A 23838-nucleotide genomic window follows, 5' to 3' on the forward strand; every position below is an offset into this window, starting at 1 on the left:
GCCAGGTCAAATAGGATGACAGATTATGAGATTAAGGTAGGACTCTTGGCAATGTGAAAGATCAGAAGGATTTTGGGGTCCGAGTTCATAGGATGCTCAAAGCAGCTTCGCAGGAAGAGGCTGTGGTTAAGAAGGTGTATGGTGTACTTCATCAATCGAGGAATTGAGTTTAGGAGTCAGGAGATGATGCTGCAGCTGTATAAGACCCTGGTCAGACCCCACTTGGAGTACTGTGCTCAGTTCTGGTCACCTCATTACAGAAAGCACATGGAAGCCATAGAAAGGGTGCAGTGGAGATTTACAAAGATGTTGCCTGGATTGGATGGCATGCCATATGAGGATAGGTTGAGAGAGCTCGGTCTTTTCTCCTTGAGACAAAGGATGAGGGGGTGACCCGATAGAGGTGTATAAGACAACGAGAGGTATTGATCGAGTGGATTCTCAGAGGCTTTTTCCCAGGGGTGAAACGGTTGCCACAAGAGAACACAGGTTTAGGGTGCCGGGGAGTAAGTACAGAGGAGATGTCAGGGGTAAGTTTTTCACTCAGAGGGTGTTGAGTGCGTAGAATCGGCTGCCGGCAGTGGTGGTGGAGGTGGATTTGATAGGGTCTTTTAAGAGACTTTTGGATAAGTACATGGAACTTAGTAAGATAGAGGATTATATGTATGCCTAGTAGGTAGGAACATGTTCGGCGTAACTTCTGGCCAAAGGGCCTGTTTGAACATAGAACATAGAACACTACAGCACAAACAGGCCCTTCGGCCCACGAGTTGCGCCGATCATATCAACACCTACCAACCTACAGACCTATCTATAACCCTCAATCTCATTAAACCCCATATACTCATCCAGAAGTCTTTTAAAAGACCCCAGCGAGTTCGCCTCCACCACCACTGACGGCAGCCGATTCCATTCACTCACCACCCTCTGAGTGAAAAACTTACCCCTAACATCACTTCTGAACTTCCCTCCCTGCACCTTAAATCTGTGTCCTCTCGTAGCAACCATTTCAACCCGGGGAAATAGCCTCTGAGAGTCCACCCTATCTATTCCTCTCAACATTTTATAAACCTCTATCAGGTCGCCTCTCAACCTACGTCTCTCCAGGGAAGAGTCCCAGCTTCCTCAACCTAACTTCATAAGGCATGCCTCCCAGTCCAGGCAACATCCTTGTAAATCTCCTCTGTACCCTCTCAATAGCTTCTACATCTTTCCTATAGTGAGGCGACCAGAACTGCGCACAATACTCTAAATGAGGCCTGACAAGGGTCTTATGAAGTTGCAGCATTACCTCCCGACTCCTAAACTCAATCCCTCGATTAATGAAGGCCAGTACACCATACGCCTTCTTGACCACCTCCTCCACCTGCGAGGCCGATTTAAGAGTCCTGTGGACCCGGACCCCAAGATCCTTCTGCTCTTCAACACTACTCAGACTTCTGCCCTTGATAGTGTACTCGTTCATCCCGCTGGTTCTGCCAAAATGGACGACTACACATTTATCCGTGTTGAAGTCCATCTGCCACTTCTCCGCCCAGTCCTGCATCCTATCTATGTCCTGCTGCAACTTTTGCCATCCTTCCAGACCATCCACAACACCACTGACCTTAGTGTCATCAGCGAACTTACTTACCCATCCCTCCACTTCCTCATCCAGGTCATTTATGAAAATGACAAACAACAAGGGTCCCAGAACAGAGCCTTGAGGCACTCCGCTGGTGACTGACCTCCATTCAGAAAAAGCCCCATCCACAACCACTCTCTGCCTTCTGCAGGCAAGCCAGTTCTGAATCCACAAGGCCAAAGGCCCTTGGATCCCATGCCCTCTCACCTTCTCAAGAAGTCTTGCATGGGGGACCTTATCAAACGCCTTGCTGAAGTCCATGTACACTACGTCCACGGCACTTCCTTCGTCAATGTGTTCAGTGCTGTAGTTTTTCTATGTTTCTAAGATAGATGAGGGAAAGACAGTGGATGTTGTATACATGGGTTTCAATAAAGCCTTTGACAAGATACCTGATGGTAGGCTGGTACGAAAGGTGAAGTCACACAGGATCAGAGGAGAGCTGGCAAGATGGATACAGAACTGGCTTATCCATAGAACACAATGGGTAGCAGTAGAGGGGTGCTTTTCTGAATGGAAGGCTGTGACTAGCAGTGTTCCACAGGTATCAGTTCTGGGACCTTTGTTGTTTGTAGCGTATATACATGACTTGGAGGAAAATGTAGGTGGTCACTATTAGTAAGTTCGCAAATGACACAAAAATTGGTGGAGTTGCGGATAGTTAAGAGGATTGTCAGAGGATACAGCAAGATGTAGAGCGGTTGGAGACTTGGGCGGAAAAATGGCAGATGGAGTTTAATCTGGACAAGTGTGAGATAATGCATTTTGGAAGGTCCAATGCACATAGAAATTATACAGTAAATGGTAGAACCTTAGGAGTATTGACAGGCAGAGAGATCTGAGCATACGTTCCACCGATCTGAAGGTGGTAATGCAGGTGGATAAGGTAGTCACAAAGGCATACAGCATGCTTGCCTTCATCGGTCAGGATATTGAGTATATAAATTGGCAGTTCATGCTGCAGCTTTATAGAACCTTAGTTAGGCCTCATTTGGAATGTTGTGTACAATTATGGTCGCCACACCACCAGAAAGATGTGGATGCTTTGGAGAGGGTACAGAAGAGGTTTGCCAGGATGTTGCCTGGTCTGGAACGTATTAGCTATGAGGAATGGTTGGATAAACTCGGTTTGTTCTCACTGGAATGATGGAGGTTGAGGGGTGACCTGATAGAGGTTTACAAGATTATGAGTGGCATGGACAGAGTGGATAGTTAGATACTATTTCCTAGGGTAGAAAAGTCAATTACGAGAGGACTACAGCACTAGGTTTAAGCTGCATGGGGAAAAGTTTAGAGGAGATGTGCGAGACAAGTTTTTTTACACACGAGGGTGGTGAGCATCTGGAATGTGCTGCCTGGGAGGTGGTGGGAGCAGGTACAATAGTGGCATTTAAGGGGCAACTAGATGAATACATGAATAGGATGGGAATGGAAGGATATGGACTCCGTAAGTGCATACGATTTTAGTTTAGGCAGGCATCGTGATCAGTGCAGGCTTGGAGGGCTGAAGGGCCCGTTCCTGTGCTGCCCTGTTCTTTGAGGTAGTCCTATGTCTCCATTTAGCTACATAATTTTTGAATATATTTGGGTTTTGTGTTCTTCCCTCTAAATGTATTTCCTGTCACTTCCATTAATATGCCTGTATCTTCCAAAATCTATTAGAATTGTCCTTACTTTTGTATTATCAGAAATGTTTCAAATTGTGCTCTCGATTTCACAGATCTACATCGGGATTAAAACTGGAGGCAGCAGTGACCGTTAGGTAGTCTATTTTCAAACCTTCTCGATCCAAGCAGAATCAGTTAACCAATTACAACACCCACATTTTCTGAAAACGTAATATCAACTGGGCAGGTTGCTGTTTGACAATATATTGGTTAGCACTGCTGCCTCATAGTGCCAGAGATCCAGGTTCAATTCCGGCCTTGGATGACAGTCTATCTGGAGTTTGCATGTTCTCCCCATGCCTGTGTGGATTTCCTCCAGGTGCTCCAGTTTCCTCCCCACGGTTCAAAGATGCGCAGGTTAGGTGGACTGGCCATGATAAATTGCCCCTTAGTGTCAGGGGGATTAGCACGATAAATTCATGGAGTTACGGGAATAGGGCCTGGGTGAGATTGCTGTTATTGTAGACTCAATGGGCCAAATGGCTTCCTTCTATACTGTATGGGTTCTATGATTAAAAAACAAACCAGATCATCCACATCTCCATCGTTCTCGGGCACTGCTGATTCTTCCATGGGTCTCTCTTCTGGAGCCAAAAACTGAAGATGAGAAAGAAACAACTCAGAACTACAGACAGGAACAATAACTGGATCAGAACATCTGCAGGAGAACAAGGCTCTCACAGCTCGGCCATTACTGTGTAAGTTCTGGTCACCCTATTATAGAAAGGATATTATTAAACTAGAAAGGGTGCAGCAAAGATTTACGAGGATGCTACCAAGACTTGATGGTTTGAGTTATAAGGAGAGGCTGGATAGACTGGGACTTTTTCCTGTGGAGCACAGGACACTTAGGGATGATTTTATTGAGGTCTATAAAATAATGAGGGGCACAGATCAGCTAGATCGTCAACATCTTTTCCCAAAGTTAGGGGAGTCTAACACGAGAGGGCAAAGGTCTTAAGGCGAGAGGGGAGAGATACAAAAGGGGCAATTTTTTCATACAGAGGGTGGTGAGTGTCTGCAACAAGCAGCCATAGACAGTAATAGAGGCAGGTACAATTTTGTCTTTTAAAAAGCACTTAGACAGTACCATGGGTAAGATGGGTATAGAGGAATATAGGCCAAATGTGGGCAATTGGGACCAGCTTAGGAGTTAAGAAACAGGGCGGCATGGACAAGCTGGGCCTAAGGGTCTGTTTAAGAACACAAGAAGCCCACCGAGCCCTTCGAGCCTGCCCCGCCGTTCAATAAGATCATGGCTGACCTGAAGTGGATCAGTTCCACTTTCCTGCTTTCTCCCATAACCCTTAATTCCCTTGTCTATCAGAAACCTATCTACCGGTGACTTAAATATATTCAACGAGGTAGCCTCCACCACTTCAATGGGCAGAGAATTCCAGAGATTCACCACCCTTTGAGTGAAGAAGTTCCTCCTCAACTCTATTCTAAACTGCACCCGCGCCCCCCCCCGCTTATTTTGAGGCTGTGCCCTCTAGTTCTGTTTTCCTTTCTAAGCGGAAAGAATCTCTCTACCTCTACCCTATCTAGCCCCTTCATTATCTTGTAAGTCTCTGTAAGATCCCCCCTCAGCCTTCTAAACTCCAATGAGTACAGGACCAGTCTATTTAATCTCTCCTCATAAGTTAACCCCCTCATCTCCGGTATCAGCCTGGTGAACCTTTTCTGTACTCCCTCCAAGGCCAATATATCCTTACACAAATAAGGGGACCAAAACTGCACACAGTACTCCAGTTGCGGCCTCACCAGTACCCTGTACAGTTGCAGCAAGACCTCCCTGCTTTTATATTCTATCCCCCTCGCTATAAAGGCCAACATCCCATTCGCCTTCTTGATCACCTGCTGCACCTGCAGACTGGGTTTTTGCAATTCGTGCACAAGGACCCCCAGGTCCCTCTGCACCGTAGCATGCTGCAGCTTTTCACCCTTTAAATAATAATCCCTCCTACTATTATTTCTACCAAAGTGGATAACCTCACATTTGCTAACATTATACTCCATCTGCCAGGTCCTCACCCAGTCAGCCTATCCAGATCTCTCTGCAGACTTTCTGCACCCTCCACGTAATTCGCTTTTCTACTCATCTTCGTGTCATCAGCAAATTTCGTTACCCTACACTTAGCCCCCTCCTCCAGATCGTCTATGTAAACGGTAAACAGTAGAGGCCCCAGCATCGATCCCTGCGGCACTCCACTAGTCACCAACTGCCAACCAGCAAAGCACCCATTGATTCCAACTCTCTGCTTTCTGTTAGATAACCAATCCTCAATCCACGCTAACACTTTACCCACAACTCTGTGTACCCTAACCTTCTGCAGCAACCTTTTGTGAAGCACCTTATCGAACGTCTTCTGGAAATCTAAAAACACCACATCCATCGGTTCCCCTCTTGTCTACTGCACGAGTCACATCTTCATAGAAATCCAGTAAATTCGTTAAACATGACTTCCCCTTCACAAATCCGTGCTGCGTCTGTTGGCCTTCATAGCGAGGGGGACAGAATATAAAAACAGGGAGGTCTTGCTGCAATTGTACAGGGCACTGGTGAGGCCGCAATTGGAGTACAGTGTACAGTTTTGGTCCCCGCATTTGAGAAAGGATATATTGGCCTTGGAGGGAGTACAGAGAAGGTTCACCAGGCTGATACCAGAGATGAGAGGGTTAGCTTATGAAGAGAGATTGAATAGATTGGGTCTGTACTCGTTAGAGTTCAGAAGGCTGAGGGGGGATCTTGTCGAGACATACAAGATAATGAAGAGGCTGGATAGGGTAGAGGTAGAGAGATTCTTTCGCTTAGAAAGGATAGCAGAACTAAAGGGCACATCCTTAAAATAAGTGTGGGGGGGGGGGCAGGCAGTTTACAACAGAGTTGAGACTCAAATGGTGGTGAATCTCTGGAATTCTCTGCCCATTGAAGTGGTGGAGGCTACCTCACTAAATATATTTAAGTCACGGGTAGATAGATTTCTGATAGACAAGGGAATTAAGGGTTATAGGGAGAAAGCGGGAAAGTGGAACTGATGCCATGATCTTATTGAATGGCGGGGCAGGCTCGAAGGGCTAGATGGCCTACTCCTGCTCTTATTTCTTATGTTCTGATGTTTTTATGTTGTAACCGAATTATCCTCAAATGGTATATAATAGTCCCAGAGCCGCGAGACCTGGGAATCATGGTATTGACTGGAGTTCAGGCCCCTCATTTATTGGGTAACCAAATCAAGTGACTAGTTTTACCTGTTTGGCATCATCATTGGTCACTGAACTTTCTGCAGCTTCATCCTTTGCGATGAGAGTGACAGCGTCTGCAATTAAGAGACAGTTTGTCAATATTACTGTCAGATATCACATACTCTATAACTCTTGGATTCACAAGAATCCTGATTGTACTGTGTGCAGTTCTGGTCACGGTAACATGAAAAGGATACAGAGATGTTGGAGAAAGTTTAGAGAGAATTTGCAAGTATCAGAAATGTGGATTATCCCTATAGAGATGATAGAGGGAGTCGTTGAAACAAATAGTAAAGATAAAGAATTTAAAGAAAAACTAGACGAGCATTTGATGGAGAAAGAAGTAGATTTAGATGAGAAAAGATAGGAGGAGGTTTGAGTGAAGCATAAATAACAGCATTCAGTCCTAAAAGATTATCCTCAAACCATGCTTCCTATTTCTGGACTGCCCCACCATCAGGTACACTCCTTCAGAATCTACCCTGTTAGAATATTACAAGTTTCTATGAGATGGGTGGCATGGTGGCACAGTGGTTAGCATTGCTCCCTCACAACATCAGGGATGTGGGTTCAATTCCCGGCCTCGAGTAACTGTCTGTGTGGAAGGAGGCTGTTCAGCCTATCGAGTCTGCATTGACTCTCTAACAGAGGATCTTACTCAGGTGCTATCCCTATAACCCCACATATTTATAGAACATAGAACACTACAGCACAAACAGGCCCTTCGGCCCACAAGTTGCGCCGATCACATCAATACCTACCAATCCATAGACCTATCTATAACCCCCAATCCCATTAAATCCCATATACTCATCCAGAAGTCTTTTAAAAGACCCCAGCGAGTTCGCCTCCACCACCACTGACGGCAGCCGATTCCATTCACTCACCACCCTCTGAGTGAAAAACTTACCCCTAACATCACTTCTGTACTTGCCTCCCCGCACCTTAAATCTGTGTCCTCTCGTAGCGACCATTTCAACCCGGGGAAATAGCCTCTGAGAATCCATCCTATCTATTCCTCTCAACATTTTATAAACCTAAAACTTATCTCGCTAATCCCCTAACCTGCACATCTTGGGACAGTAAGGTGCAATTTGGAATGCCCAATCCATCTAACCTGCTCATCTCCCTACGTCTGCTTGGGTTTCCTTCCACAGTCCAAAGATATGTGGATTAGACTGATTGGCCATGCCAAATTGTCCTTGATGTCAGGGAGATTATCAAGGTAAATACGTGGGGTTACAGGGATAGGGCCTGGTGGGACGGGTGTTAGTGCAGGCGCGGTGGCCTCTTTCTGCCTGTAGGGATTCTATGATATCCCTGTCACTGTTCTAAACTCCAGTGAATATAATCCTAACCGACTTAGTCTCTTCTCATGCAACAGTCCTGCCATTCCAGAAATCAACCTGGTAAACCCTTGCTGCGCTTCCTCTATAGCAAGGACATCCTTCCTTGGATAAGGACATAAATACTGCACACAATACTCCTGGCAAGGTCTAACTAACACTCTATACGATTGCAGCAAAACATCCCCATCCCGATACTCAAATCCTTTCGCTATGAAGGCCATCATACCATTTGCCTTCTTTACTGCCTGCTATACCTGAGTGCTTACTTTCAGTGACTGATGCAGGAAAACACCAAGGTCTCGCTGAGTATCCGCCTCTCTCATTTTACATCCATTCAAATAGTAATCTGCCTTCCTATCTCTGCTACTGAAGTGCATAACCTCATATTTACCCACATTATACCGCATCAGCTTGTCCAAATCACGCGGAAGCATCTCTGCATCCTCTCACAGCTTACCCTCCCACCCAGCTTTGTATCATCTGTAAATTTGGAGATAATACATTTAGTTCCCCGTCCAAATCATTAAAATATAATGTAAACAGTTGGGGTCCCAGCACAGATCCCTGCGGAACTCCACTAGTCACTGTCTGCCAATCAGAAAAAGACACATTTATTCCAACTCTTCGTTTTCTACCTGCTAACCAGCTTTCTATTCATCTCAAGACATTATCTGTAATCCATTGTGCTTTGACTTTACATAGCATGGCTTTGTGAGTGGAAAATCATGTCTCATAAATTTAATTGAGTTTTTTGAAGGGGTAACCAAGAAGGTAGATGAGGGCAGTTCTGACGATATTGTCTACATGGACTTTAGCAAGGCCTTTGACAAAGTACCGCATGGTAGGTTATTGCATGAGGTTAAATCTAATAAGATCCAGGGTGAGGTATCTAAATGGATACAAAATTGACTTCTGGACAGAAGCCAGAGGGTGGCTGTAGAGAATTTGTTGAGTGTATTCAGGAGGAATTTCTCATTCAGTATGTGGATGGCCCGACTAGAGAGGGGGCAAAACTTGACCTCCTCTTGGGAAATAAAGAAGGGCAGGTGACAGGAGTGTTAGTGAGGAATCACTTTGGGACCAGTGACCCTAATTCTATTAGTTTTACGATAGCTATGGAGAATGATAGGTCTGCCCCAAAAGTTAATATTCTAAATTGGGGCAAGGCCAATTTTGTTGTTTTCGGGCAGCAACTTTCAAAAGTTAATTGGGGGAGTCTGTGGGAAGGAAAAGGGAGATCTGGTGAGTAGCATGCTTTCAAAAGTGTGTTAACCAGTGTTCAGGGTAAACACATTCCTCTTAGAATGAAGGGCAAGGCTGGCAGAAGTCGGGAACCCTGGATGACTTGGGATATTGAGGCCCTGGTCAAGGAGAAGAAAGAAGCACATAACGAGCATAGGCAGCTGGGATCAAGTGAATCTCTTGAAGTGTATAGGGGTGTAGGAGTAGAGTTAAGAGAGAAATCAGGAGAGTTAAGAGAGAAATCATGGCATTCGGCATGCTTGGTTTCATAGGTCAGAACATTGAATACAGGAGTTGGGACGTCTTGTTGAAGTTGTATAAGACATTGGTAAGACCACAACTGGAATACTGTGTGCAATTCTGGTTACCCTATTATAGAAAGGGTGTTATTAAACTAGAAAGAGTGCAGAAAAGATTTACTAGGATGCTACCAGGACTTGATGGATTGAGTTATAAGGAGAGGCTGAATAGACTGGGACATTTTTTTCTCTACAGCATAGGAAGCAGAGGGGTGACCTCATAGAGGTCTATAAAATAATGAGGGGCATAGACAAGGTAGATAGTCAATATCCTTTCTCAAAGTAGGGGAGTCTAAAACTAGTGGGCATAATTTTAAGGTGAGAGGAGACATATAAAAATTGACAGAGGGGCAATTTTTTCACACAGAGGGTGGTGCGTGTCTGGAACAAGTTGTTAGAGGTAGTAGAAGAGGCGGGTACAATTTTATCTTTTAAAAAGCATTTAGATAGTTACATGGGTACAATGGGTATGGAGGGATATGGGCCAAATGCGGGCATTGGGATTAGCTTAGGGGTTTTGACAAAAAAGGGTAGCATGGACAAGTTGGGCTGTAAACCTCTATGACTCTAATTGTTCTTCAAACCAGAGGCCTGTGACCAGCGGTGTGCCTCAGAGATCAGTGCTGGGTCTACTGTTATTTGTCATTTATATTAATGATTTGGATGAGAATATAGGAGGCATGGTTAGTAAGTTTGCAGTTATGAAATCCTTGATAATAGACTCTGGCAACGTCTCTAGAACATAGAACATAGAACACTACAGCACAAACAGGCCCTTCGGCCCACGAGTTGCGCCGATCACATCAACACCTACCAACCTACAGACCTATCTATAACCCTCAATCTCATTAAACCCCATATACTCATCCAGAAGTCTTTTAAAAGACCCCAGCGAGTTCGCCTCCACCACCACTGACGGCAGCCGATTCCATTCACTCACCACCCTCTGAGTGAAAAACTTACCCCTAACATCACTTCTGAACTTCCCTCCCTGCACCTTAAATCTGTGTCCTCTCGTAGCAAACATTTCAACCCGGGGAAATAGCTTCTGAGAGTCCACCCTATCTATTCCTCTCAACATTTTGTAAACTTCTATCAGGTCACCTCTCAACCTTCGTCTCTCCAGGGAAAAGAGTCCCAGCTCCCTCAACCTAACTTCATAAGGCATGCCTCCCAGTCCAGGCAACATCCTTGTAAATCTCCTCTGTACCCTCTCAATAGCTTCTACATCTTTCCTATAGTGAGGCGACCAGAACTGCGCACAATACTCTAAATGAGGCCTGACAAAGGTCTTATAAAGTTGCAGCATTACCTCCCGACTCCTAAACTCAATCCCTCGATTAATGAAGGCCAGTACACCATACGCCTTCTTGACCACCTCCTCCACCTGCGAGGCCGATTCCCCAAGATCCTTCTGCTCTTCAACACTACTCAGACTTCTGCCCTTGATAGTGTACTCTACTATCAATGTTAGGGTCACTGGTCTATCGTTTCTCGTTTTCTCCTCCCTTTTTGAATACCGGGCTTACATCAGCTACCCTCCAACCTGTAGGAACTATTTCAGAGTCCAAAGAATTTTGGAGAATAACCACCAATGGATCTATAATTTCCAGGGCCACTTCTTCAAGTATTCTGGGATGAAGATTATTAGGACCTGGAGATTTATCCACTTTCAATCCCATCAATTTCCCCAAAACCATTTTACTACTGTATTACACAATACTGATTTCCTTCAGCTCCTCAATAAAACTTGTGTTTGTCTGGTACATTATTCACCTCTACCTTTGTGAAGACAGGAGCACAGTACAAATTTAGTTCCTCAGCCATTTCTTTGGTCCTAATTATGAATTCCATCCATTTTTGACCATAAGGGGGCCTACATTCCTTTGCAAGGATTCAGAGCATGGGGGGAATTAAGAGGAAAAGACAGTAAGGAGAATCAAGAAAGTGATAGGCAGAGAAATCAATGGCCAGAGTCAGCTAGGACAGAGTAAAAAATAGTAGGAAAAGAATTGCTGAAAGTGCCCATCTTAAGATTTTGTACCTGAATGCTCGGAACATTCAAAACAAAATGGATGAATTAGTTGCACAGATAGATGTAGAGGGGTATGATATAGTTGGCATTATGGAGACATGGCTCCAAGGTGAGCAACGATGGGAACTAATCATTGAGGGTTATTCAGTGTTTAGGAAGGACTGACAGAAAGGAAAAGATGGCGGAGTTGCATTGTTGATTAAAGATGATATTGATACAATATTGAGGAAAGGTATTAACATAGGTGATGTGGAATCTGTATGGGTCGAATTAAGAAACAACAAGGGGTAAAATCATTGGTGGGGGTGATGTACAGACCACAAACTGTAGTGGTATTTTGGGAAAAGCATTAGACAGGAAATGAGAGATGTATGTGTTCATGGAATATCTGTGATTATGGGAAACTTTAATCTACATATAGACTGGGAGAGTCAAATTAGATACTCTTCAATAGAGGAGGAACTTCTGGAATGCATACGGGATGTTTTTCTGAGGCAATACATTGAGAGCTAACAAGGAAGCAGGCCATCTGGGACTGGGTGTTGTGCAATAGAACATAGAACATTACAGCGCAGAACAGGCCCTTCGGCCCACGATGTTGCGCCGACCAGTTTTTTTAAAAAAAACACTGACCCACTAACCTAAACCAATCGCTTTTCGTCCATAAACCTATCCGCAGATCTCTTAAACGCCCCCAAACTAGGCGCATCTACAACTGCAGCAGGCAGGGCATTCCGTCCTATAACTACCCCCCTTAATTTAAAGCCATGCCCCCTCGTGCTAGCTTTCTCCATCCGAGGAAAAAGGCTATCACTATCCACCCTATCTAAACCTCTAATCATCTTATATGTTTCAATAAGATCCCCTCTTAGCCTCCTTCTTTCCAGCGAAAACAACCCCAAATCCCTCAGTCTCTCCTCATAGGACCTCCCCTCCATACCAGGCAACATCCTGGTAAACCTCCTCTGCACCCTCTCCAAAGCCTCCACGTCCTTCCTGTAATGTGGGGACCAGAACTGCACACAGTACTCCAAGTGCGGCCGCACCAGAGTTGTGTACAGTTGCAACATGATGCTGCGACTCCTAAATTCAATCCCCCTACCAATAAACGCCAAGACACCGTATGCCTTCTTAACAACCTTATCTACTTGATTCCCAACTTTCAGGGATCTATGTACACATACACCTAGATCCCTCTGCTCCTCCACACTATTCAAAGTCCTCCCGTTGGCCCTATACTCAACACATCTGTTACTCCTACCGAAATGAATTACCTCACACTTCTCTGCATTAAACTCCATCCGCCACCTCGCGGCCCAGCTCTGCAACCTGTCTAAGTCACCCTGCAAACTATGACACCCTTCCTCACAATCTACCACACCTCCGACTTTGGTGTCATCAGCAAACTTACTGATCCACCCAACAATACCCTCATCCAGATCATTAATAAAAATTACAAACAGCAGTGGCCCCAAAACAGATCCCTGAGGCACACCACTCGTAACCGAACTCCATGACGAATATTCACCATCAACCACCACCCTCTGTCTCCTATCTGCTAGCCAATTCCTGATCCAAGTACCTAGATTACCCCCAATCCCATACATCTGCATTTTCTGCAGAAGCCTACCATGGTGAACCTTATCAAACGCCTTACTAAAATCAATAAGAAAGGATTAGTTAGCAATCTAATTATAAGAGATCATAATATGGTGGAATTCTTTGTCAAGGTGAATAATGTTGTAGTTGATTCTGAGACCAGGGTCCTGACTCTTAATAAAGGTAACTGTGATGGTATGAGGCATGAATTGGCCATGGTGGCCTGAGAAGCATTACTGAAAGGAAAGACAGTAGACAGGCAATGGCAGTCATTTAAAGAATGAATAGGTGAACTCCAGACGTTTATTCCTGTTTGGCGTAATAGTGGTAAGGGAATTGTGGCCAAACCATGGCTTACAAGGGAAATTAGAGATAGTATCATATTCAAAGAAGCAATTGGCAAAAGCAATAGACCTGAGGATTGGAGCCGTTTATAATTCAGCAAAGGAGGATCAAAGGATTGGTTAAGAAGGAAAAAAATTGAGTATGAAAGTAAGCTAGCAGGAACATAAAAACTGACTATTAACATTTCTACTGGCACATAAAGAGAAAAAGATCGAAAAATATCAATGTAGGCACCTTACAGTTAGAATTGGGAGAATTCATGACAGAGAATAAAGAAATGGCCAAGGAATTAAATTTGTACTTGGCTTCAGTTTTCACAAAGGAAGACATGAATAATGTGCCAGAATTGCTGAGAGAAACATATTTTAATGAGGAGCTGAAGGAATCAGCATTAGTACAGAAATAATTTTGGGAAAATTGATGGGATTGAATTTGGATAAATCTCCAGGTCTTGATAATCATCCCAGAGCATGTAAGGAAGTGGCCTTGGAAATAGTAAATCCATTGATGATCATTTTTACAGAACTACTATCACAGAATACAACAGTGCAGAAGAGGCCCTTTGGCCCATCAACACATGAAAGGCTCTGATCTGCCCTCCTAATTGCAATTGCCAGTACTTGGTCCATAGTCTTGAATGTTATGGCGTACCAACTACTCATCCAGGTACTTTTTAAAGGATGTGAGGCGTCCTGCCTTCACCACTCTCCCAGGCAGTACATTCCAGACTGTCACCACCCTCTGAGTAAAAAACGTTTTCCACAAATCATCCCTAAACCTCCCACCCCTCACTTCTAACTTGTGTCCCCTCGTAATTGACCCTTCAATTAACGGGAACAGCTGCTCCCTATTCACCCTGTCTATGCCCCTCATAATCTTGAGCACCTCAATCAAGCCACCCCTCAATCTTCTTTGCTCCAGAGAGAACAACCCAAGCCTATTCAACCTCTCTTCATAACTTAAATGTTCCATCCCAGGCAGCATCCTGGTAAATCTGCTCTACATTGCTTCCAGTGCGTTCACAGCCTTCCTATAATGTGGCGACTAGAACTGCACACAGTATTCCAGCTGTAGCCTCACCAAGGTTCTTTACAATTCCATCATGACCTCTCTGCTTTTTTAATCTATACCCCGACTGATAAAGGCCAGTGTGCTATATGCTTTTATCAACATCCTATTTACCTGCCTTTCCGCCTTCAGCGATCTATGGACAAACATGCCAAGTTCCCTTATTCTTCGGAACTTCCCAGTGTCAGACCTTTCATAGCATTCTTCCTTGTCAAATTACTCTTTCCAAAGTGCATCACCTCACACTTTTCAGGGTTAAATTCCATCTGCCACTTATCTGCTCATTTGACCATTTGTCTATATCTTCCTGTAAGCCAAGACACTCAGCCTCACTGTTAACCACCCGGCCAATCTTTGTGTCATTGGCAAACTTACTGGTCCTACCCCTCACATAGTCATCTGTGCCGTTTATATAAATGACGAACAATAGGGGGCCCAGCGTGGATTCCTGTGGTATGCCACTGGTCACCGGACTTCAGTCACTAAAGCAGCCGTCTATCATCGCCACATTTTCCAAAATTTTTTGGACTCTTCCATAGTTCCTACAGACTAGAGGGTAGCTAATGTCAACATGCTATTCAAAAAGTGAGGTGGAGAGAAAACAGGGAAATATAGACCAGTGAGTCTAATGTCAGTACTGGGGAAGTTGCTAGAGTCCATTATCAAGGATTTCATAACTCAGCATTTGGAGAGCACTGGTATAATCAAAGTCAGCATGGATTTACAAAGGGGAAATCATGCTTGATGAATTTATTGGAATTTTTTGAGGATGTGACTAGCAGAGTTGACAGAGGAGAACCTGTGGATGCGGTTTAATTAGACTTTCAGAAGGCTTTCAACAAGGTCTCACATAACAAACTGATATGTAAAGTTAAAGCACATGGGATTACTTTGCTCATGTCTTGAGATGGACAGAAAGCTGGTTAGCAGACAGGAAGCAGAGAGTGGGCATAAATGGATCTTTTTCTGATTGGCAGTGACCAGTGGGCTTCCGCAGAGAGCTCTCCTAGGACCCCAACTGTTCACATAATATTTTAATGATTTGGAAGAGGGAACTGAATGTATTATCTCCAAATCTGCAGATGATACAAAGTCGGGTGGGAGGGTGAACTACGAGAAGGATGCAGAGATGCTTCAGCATGATTTGGACAGACTGAGTGTGTGGGCATCTGCACGGCAGATGAAGTATAATGTGGATACAAGTGCATTTCCTTCATGAGTCTTTGACTTTGCCTGCTGGTTATCCTTTCCCTTTCTGCAATCTCATCTGTGGTGTGACCATCTTGATAAATGTCCATGATGTTCCCAGCATTGCAGATGCTCCACCCACAGCTCCAGCTCTGCAATGATATTAGCCAGCAGTTACAGCTGGACACACTTTCTGCACACATGGTCATCAGAAGCGTTCCTTATTTCCCACATTGCGCAAGAGGAGCACAATATGGGTCTGAGGTCTCCTTCTATGACTTCTCTCTAGATTAAGCTAGTTACTGCCTATAAGAGAATTTAATTATGCTAGGGATCTACCTTTGTTTCAAACATTCTATTATAATCAAATGTCCCTTCCTTTATTTAAGCTAATATATCATACTTTCAACCTTCCCTTTCACCCCTAGTCTATAAACTACACTGTTCAATGTTATTGCACTTTTTTATCACTTACTTCTAGCCAGATGGATTCCATCCTTGACTCTTCTCAACTCCTCTCTCATGTATTGTGATGCTGTCTTTAATCAATACTGCCACTCTCCCACTTTTCTTACTGTTCCCGTCTCTCCTAAATAACCTGTACCCAGGAATATTTAACACACAGTCTGTTCTTCCTTGAGCCAGGTCTCTGTTGTAGCTGTTGTGTTCTCACGTGTGATGTCACAGTGACAACACTACCCATTAGGTACACGGTATATACTCATGTGACTCAGCCAACGTTGCCTACTTCATATGATGCACAAAAGGATATCCTGAGGTGCAGTACATCAGCGAGACTGTGCAGATGCTACGACAACAGATGAATGGACACTGTTTGACAATGTTCTAGTCAGGGAATACTTCAGCAGTCAAGGACATTGAGTTTCTGATCTTCAGGTAAGTGTTCTCCAAGGCAGTCTTCACGACGCACGACAACACAGAATCGCCGAGCAGAAACTGATAGCTAAGTTCCGCACACGTAAGAACAGCCTCAACCGGGATCTTGGGTTCATGTCACACTATCTGTAACCCTCACGACTTGCCTGGGCTTGCAAAACCCTACTAACTGTCCTGGCTTGAGACAATTCACATCTCCTTAACCTGTGATTATTCCTTTCTCCACTCGCACTGTCTACCTGTAAAGACTTGATTACCTGTGAAGGCTCGCATTCCAACCATTATCTTGCAAATGTGTTGCTGTCTATATATGCCGTGTTTGTGAACCCACCTCTCCGCTCACCTGATGAAGGAGCAGTGCTCCAAAAGCTTGTGATACCAAATAAACCTGTTGGACTTTAACCTGGTATTATGAGATTTCTTACTATGAACAGAATGGGAATGGAAGAATACGGACTCCATACGTGCATGCTGTTTTAGTTTGGGTAGGCATCATGATTGGTGCAGACTTGGAGGACTGAAGGGCCTGTTCCTGTGCTGTACTGTTCTTTATACTTTCCAATATATCCTCGTTATTACTGCCCTACTTCCTAAGGCCAATTTCTTTCCTGTCAGAGAGTCATATAGCCCAAAAAGGCCCTTTAGCCCATCGAGTCTACACTGACTATAACTGCCACTAAAGGCACCCCTCCAATCCTATTTTCCTGAGCACTTGTCCCATATCCTTGAATATTATGATATTTCAGCTGTTAATCCAAATATCTTTTAAAGGTTGTAAGGTTTCCGGGCTCCATTAGGTTCCCAGGCAGCACATTCCAGATTCTCCCCAACCTCTGAGTGAAAAAACTTTGCTCAAGTCTCCTCTGAACCTCCTATTCCTTACCCTAAAACTATTCGCCCTCTTGACTGACCCCTCAACCAAGGGGAACAGCTGCTCTCTACTCACCCTGTCCATATCCCTCATAATCTTATACACCTCAATCATGTCCCCCCTCAGCCTTCAATCTCTCCTCATTGTTCAAATACTCCATCCCAGGCAACATCACGGTGAATCTCCTCTGTAGCCTCTCTAGTGCAATCACACCATTCCTATAGTGAGGTGACCAGAATTGCACACAGTACTCCAGTTGTGGCCTAACCAATGCTCTGTACAACTCCAACATTACCTCCTTGCTCTTAAACTCTGTACCACGATTGATAAAAGCAAGTCTCCCATATGCCTTCTTAACTATTCTATGCACATGTTCTGCTCCCTGGAGAAGCAGCTGTAATCTTTACGTGCTTACAACATGGCTTCTAAATGAGTCTGCCTGGCAAAAGACTCCACCATCTGGTGGGATCACTCAATCTCAGTTTCCACTGGTCCCTCAAGTCAGGTGATTTACTTCTGTTGCACTGTAATAATGAGACAGGCACCATGTACACAACACAAACATACCCTGGTCTCAGTCAACAGCACTCACCAACCTGGACTTGATTTTAAATGACACTGACGTTAACCTGTGTGTCTGGCAGGGTGGCCATTTGGAACCACCCAGCCTCTAATCTTCATTATTTAACATCAAAGCTATTTAAAATAATTTCCATTGATTGGAGACCAATGGCCAATGAACGGATATATTGAATATTCGCCGGGTTTAATTGTTTCCAAATTCAGACCAGACTGAAATTCTAATGAATTCATTCACTTGAAACATTGAACTGGATTTTATGCTCCCCTAAGAGGAGGTTTGCAGGGCATCTTCCTCATACCCACCCACCTTTGGGCCTATTGTGGAGGGGGAGTGCCTCTTTTATAGGTCCACTGGATCCAATGGAAGCATCTCACCATCAGCTCCCCCTCTCACTGTCCCCAATGTAACTCCCTTTTGAACTCATTTTCCTGGCCTCCTGAACATGGGCTCGCTGAGACCCCAACCTCAAACTTACCTCAGCACAGTGGAGCTGCTTGCAGGCCTGCAGTGTCAGCCAAAGCCATGCTCCTGGCAGGCACTGATGGGACTATAGTTCTCTAAGGTGAGCAGGCTTATCTCTGGTATTTTTGCTGGGAGGATGGGGAGAGCGGAACCCCGAAAATTCAGCTCATTACATTTTATTTCCCACTGCAGAAGCTTTGATCTGATTTGATTTATTATTGTCACATGTATTAGTATACAGTGAAAAGTACTGTTTCTTTATTGCTATACAAAGCCTACCATTCATAGAGAAGGAAAGGAGAGAGTGCAGAATGTGGTGTTAGTGTCATAGCTGGGATGTAGAGAAAGGTGAACTTAATGCAAGATAAGTCCATTCAAAAGTTTCATGGCAGCAGGGAAGAAGCTGTTCTTGAGTTGGTTGATACGTGACCTCAGACTTTTGTATCTTTTTCCTGATGGAGGAAGGTGAAAGAGAGAACGTCTGGGTGCATGCTGACCAACCTGATGAATATTTCAAGCATTTTCTGTTTTTATACTGGAATTGAGGCAGTTCCATTGAATGTTGGATTGTCCATTACTAAATTAGATAAGTGACCATCCAAGACTATATTAAAAGCGCTGGATAAGTGCAAGCTGTTGTTCTGTCTGCATCTTATAAATAGAATAAAGAAATGCTTCCCACCTTGCACGATCAACTCCCAGAAGTCTTGTAGCCCCTTTGTTTCCACATTCTCTTTCAGAGTTTTCAGTATCATATTGAAGAGTTCAGATTCTCCAACCTGGAAATCAATTGACCGGCAATAGGACAGTTATAGCTTACACAAGCAGTGTCCATGTTATAAACTACAACATCACACCTATCCAAATAGGCGTACAAACATCACTCATCTACCTAAGCGAAGGTCGGGTGACCATTTGGAACCACCCAGCCTTCAATCTTTATAATTTAACACCAAAATCATTTAAAATAATTTCCATTGATTGTAGACTTCTATCAGGTCGTCCCTCAACTTCCGTCGTTCCAGTGAGAACAAACCAAGTTTCTTCAACCTCTCCTCATAGCTAATGCCCTTCATACCGGGCAACATCCTGGTAAATCTTTTCTGTACCTTCTGCAAAGCCTCCACATCCTTCTGATAGTGTGGCAACCAGAATTGAACACTGTATTCCAAGTGCGGCCTAACTAAGGTTCCATAAAGCTGCAACATGACTTGCCAATTTTTAAACTCTATGCCGCAGCCAATGAAGTTATGCATGCCATATGCCTTTCTGACTACCTTCCCTGCCTGCATTGCCACTATGTACCTGTATACCCAGATTGGGTGGCAAGATGGCACAGTGATTAGCACTGCTGCCTCACAGTGCTCGGGACCCGGGTTCGATTCCCGACTTGGTTCACTGTCAGTGCGATGTTTGCATGTTCTCCCCGTGTCTGCGTGGGTTTCCTCCCACAGTCCAAAGATGTGTGGGTTAGGTGGATTGCCCATGCTAAATTGCTCCTTAGTGTCAAGGGACTAGCAGGGTAAACGCATGGGTATATGGGAAAAGGGCCTGGTTGGGATTGTAGTGGGTGCAAACTCGATGGACCAAACAGAAATATAAAAACATAGAACATTACAGCACAATACAGGCCCTTCGGCCCTCAATGTAGTGCCGAGCTACGTCCAATCCCAAGATCAAGCTATCCCACTTCCCATAATTCTGGTACGTTCCATGTGCTTATCCAATAACCACTTGTAAGTTCCTAAAGTGTCCGACTCCACTATCACAGCAGGCAGTGCATTCCACACCCCAACCACTGTCTGAGTGAAGAATCCAGCTCAGACATCTGTCTTATATCTCCCACCATGAACCTTATAGTTATGCCTCCTAGTAACAGCTACATCCACCCGAGGAAATAGTCTCTGCACGTCCACTCTATCAATCCCTCTCATCATCTTATAAACCTCTATTAAGTCACCTCTCATCCTCCTCCGCTCCAAACAGAAAAGCCCCAACTCCCTCAACCTTTCCTCATAAGACCTACCCTCCAAACCAGGCAGCATCCTGGTAAATCTCCTCTGCACTCTCTCCAATGCTTCCACATCCTTCTTATAATGAGGTTACCAGACCGAACACAATGTTCCAAATGTGGACTCACCAATGTCCGGTATAGTTGCAGCATAACCCCACGGCTCTTAAACTCAAACCCCTGTTAATAAACCCTAACACACTATAAGCCTTCTTCATGGCTCTATCCACTGCACTCTAGGATCCTATGATTCTATTCCTCTGCCTATCAATACTCTTATGGGTCCTGACATTTACTGTATATTTCCTATCTTTATTAGACCTTCCAAAATACATTACCTTACATCTGTCCACCTGCCATCTCTCCGCCCAAGTCTCCAAATGATCTATATCTTCCTGTATCCTCTGATGGTCTTATCACTATCTGCAAATCCACCAACCTTTGTGTCATCTGCAAACTTACTAATCAAACCAGTTACATTTTTCTCCAAATCATTTATATATGGTACAAATAGCTAAGGTCCCAGCATCGATCCTTGAGGAACACCACTTGTCACAACTGTCCATTCAGAAATGCACCCTTCCACTGCCACTGTCTTCTATGACCGAGCCAGTTCTGTACCAGTCTGCTGCGAGGGATCCTGTCAAATGCTTACTGATGTCCATGTAGACAACATCTACTGCCCTACCCTCATTAAACATCTTCGTCACTTAATCGAAAAACTCGATCAGGTTAGTGAGACACGATCTCGCCTTCACAAAACTATGTTGCCTCTCGCCCATACATACACTTATTCCCAAGTGGGAGTAAATCCTGTTTCGAAGAATCCTCTCCAATAATTCTCCTATCACTGACGTAAGGCTCATTGGCCTGCAATTATCTGCATTATTCTTGCTATCCTTTTAAACAAAGGAACAACACTGGCTATTCTCCAAACCTTTAGAATTTCCCCTGTAGCCAAAGATTTCTCTCAAGGCTCCAGCAATTTCTTCCCTTGCCTCCCTCATTATTTTGGGGTGTATCCCATCAAGCCCTGGGGATTTACATACCTTAATATTTCTCAAGAACCCCAATACCTCCTCCAATTTGATCTCAACTATCAAACTATCTACACATCTTTTCCCAGACTCATCATCCACCAAGTCCTTTTCTTTGGTGAATACTGAAGCAAAGTACTCATTTAATACTTCGCACATTTCCAGTGGCATAGATTCCCTCCCCTGTCCGAGTGGCCCAACCCTCTCTCTGATTATCCTTTTACTCTTTATATGTGATTAAAAAGTCTTGGGATTTTCCTTAATCCTGCTGATCAATGACTTTTCGTGATGCTTTTTAGCCCTCCTTACTCCTTGCTTGAATTTCTTTCTACTTTCCTTGTATTCCACACTTGCTTCGTGTGTTTCCAGCTAACTAGCCTTGACAAATGCTTCCTTTTTCTCTTTGACTAGGCTCACAATATCTCTTGTTCCCAAAACTTACCATACTATCATACACAGATCGCTGAAAGTGGCAATGCAGGTGGAGAAGGTTGTCAAGCAGGCATACGGCATGCTTGCCTTCATCGGCCGGGCGTTGAGTTTAAAAATTGGCAAGTCATGTTGCAGCTTTACAGAACCTTAGTTAGGCCGCACTTGGAATACAGTGTTCAATTCTGGTTGCCACACTATCAGAAGGATGTGGAGGCTTTGCAGAAGGTACAGAAAAGATTTACCAGGATGTTGCCTGGTATGGAGGGCATTAGCTATGAGGAGAGGTTGGAGAAACTTGATTTGTTCTCACTGGAACGACTGAGGTTGAGGGGCGATCTGATATAAGTCTACAAGGTTATGAGGGGCATGGACAGAGTGGATAATCAGAAGCTTTTTTCCAGGGTAGAAGAGTCAATTACTAGGGGGCATAGGTTTAAGGTACAAGGGGCAAGATTTAAAGGAGATGTACAAGGCAAGTTTTTTACACTGAGAACATAAGAACATAAGAAATAGGAGCAGGAGTAGGCCATCTAGCCTGCCCCGCCATTCAATAAGATCATGGCTGATCTGAAGTGGATTAGATCCACTTTCCCGCTTTCTCCCCATAACCCTTAGGTCCCCTGTCTATCAGAAACCTATCTACCCGTGACTTAAATATATTTAGCGAGGTAGCCTCCACCACTTCAACTGGCAGAGAATTCCAGAGATTCACCACCCTTTGAGTAAAGAAGTTCCTCCTCAACTCTGATCTAAACTGCACACCCCCCTTGTCTTGAGGCTGTGCCCTCTAGTCCTGCTATCCTTTCTAAGCGGGAAGAATCTCTCTGCCTCTACCCTATCCATCCCCTTCGTTATCTTATACGAATCTATAAGATCCCCCCTCATCCTTCTAAACTCCAACGAGTACAGACCCAGTCTATTTAGTCTCTCTTCATAGGCCAACCCCCTCTTTTCCGGTATCAGCCTAGTGAACCTCCTCTGCACTCCCTCCAAGGCCAATATATCCTTCCGCAAGTGCGGTGACCAAAACGGCACACAGTACTCCAGCTGCGGCCTCACCAGTACCCTGTACAGTTGCAGCAAGACCTCCTTGCTTTTATATTCTATCCCCCTCGCGATAAAGGCCAGCATTCCATTCGCCTTCTTGATCACCTGCTGTACCTGCTGACTGGGTTTTTGCGACTCGTGCACAAGGACCCCCAGGTCCCTCTGCACCGTAGCATGCTGCAGCTTTTCACCTTTTAAATGATAATCCCTCCTGCTATTATTTCTGCCAAAGTGGATAACCTCACACTTGCTAACATTATACTCCATCTGCCAGGTCCTCGCCCACTCACTCAGCCTATCCAGATCTCTCTGCAGACTTTCCACACCCTCCACGCAATTTGCTTTTCCACTCATCTTTGTGTCATCAGCAAATTTCGTCACCCTACACTCAGCCCCCTCCTCCAGATCATCTATATAAATGGTAAACAGTTAAGGCCCCAGCACCGATCCCTGTGGCACTCCACTAGTCACCAACCGCCAACCAGAATAGCACCCATTAATACCAACTCTTTGCTTCCTATTAGACAGCCAATCCTCTATCCATGCTAACATCTTACCCCCAACTCTGTGCACCCTAACCTTCTGTAGCAACCTTTTGTGAGGCACCTTATCAAACGCCTTTTGGAAATCTAAAAACACCACATCCACCGGTTCCCCTCTGTCTACCGCACTAGTCACATCCTCATAGAAACCCAATAAATTTGTCAAACACAACTTCCCCTTAACGAATCCGTGCTGCGTCTGCTCGATCAAACCATTCTTTTCTAGGTGCCTCGCTATTTCTTCTTTGATGACGGATTCTAGCATTTTCCCAATTACAGACATTAAACTAACCG

General features: G+C 44.4%; 1 protein-coding gene across 2 annotated transcripts in view; it reads right to left on the minus strand.

The window, feature by feature from the left end:
- The window catches only part of LOC145350380 (DNA repair protein Ku80-like), a 248251-nt gene that overhangs the window by 12350 nt on the left and 212063 nt on the right, over positions 1-23838 (minus strand). For both annotated transcript variants that reach the window (XM_080199652.1, XM_080199651.1), the window contains exons 18-20: positions 19158-19254; positions 6544-6611; positions 3817-3888 (exon numbers count right to left, since the gene is read on the minus strand). In XM_080199652.1, coding sequence (XP_080055778.1) covers positions 3817-3888; positions 6544-6611; positions 19158-19254 — 237 coding nt within the window. The remainder of the gene's footprint in view (positions 1-3816; positions 3889-6543; positions 6612-19157; positions 19255-23838) is intronic.

This window comes from Carcharhinus amblyrhynchos, chromosome 11 (assembly GCF_965287045.1).
Source record: "Carcharhinus amblyrhynchos chromosome 11, sCarAmb.v2.hapA, whole genome shotgun sequence".
Lineage (NCBI taxonomy): Eukaryota > Metazoa > Chordata > Chondrichthyes > Carcharhiniformes > Carcharhinidae > Carcharhinus > Carcharhinus amblyrhynchos.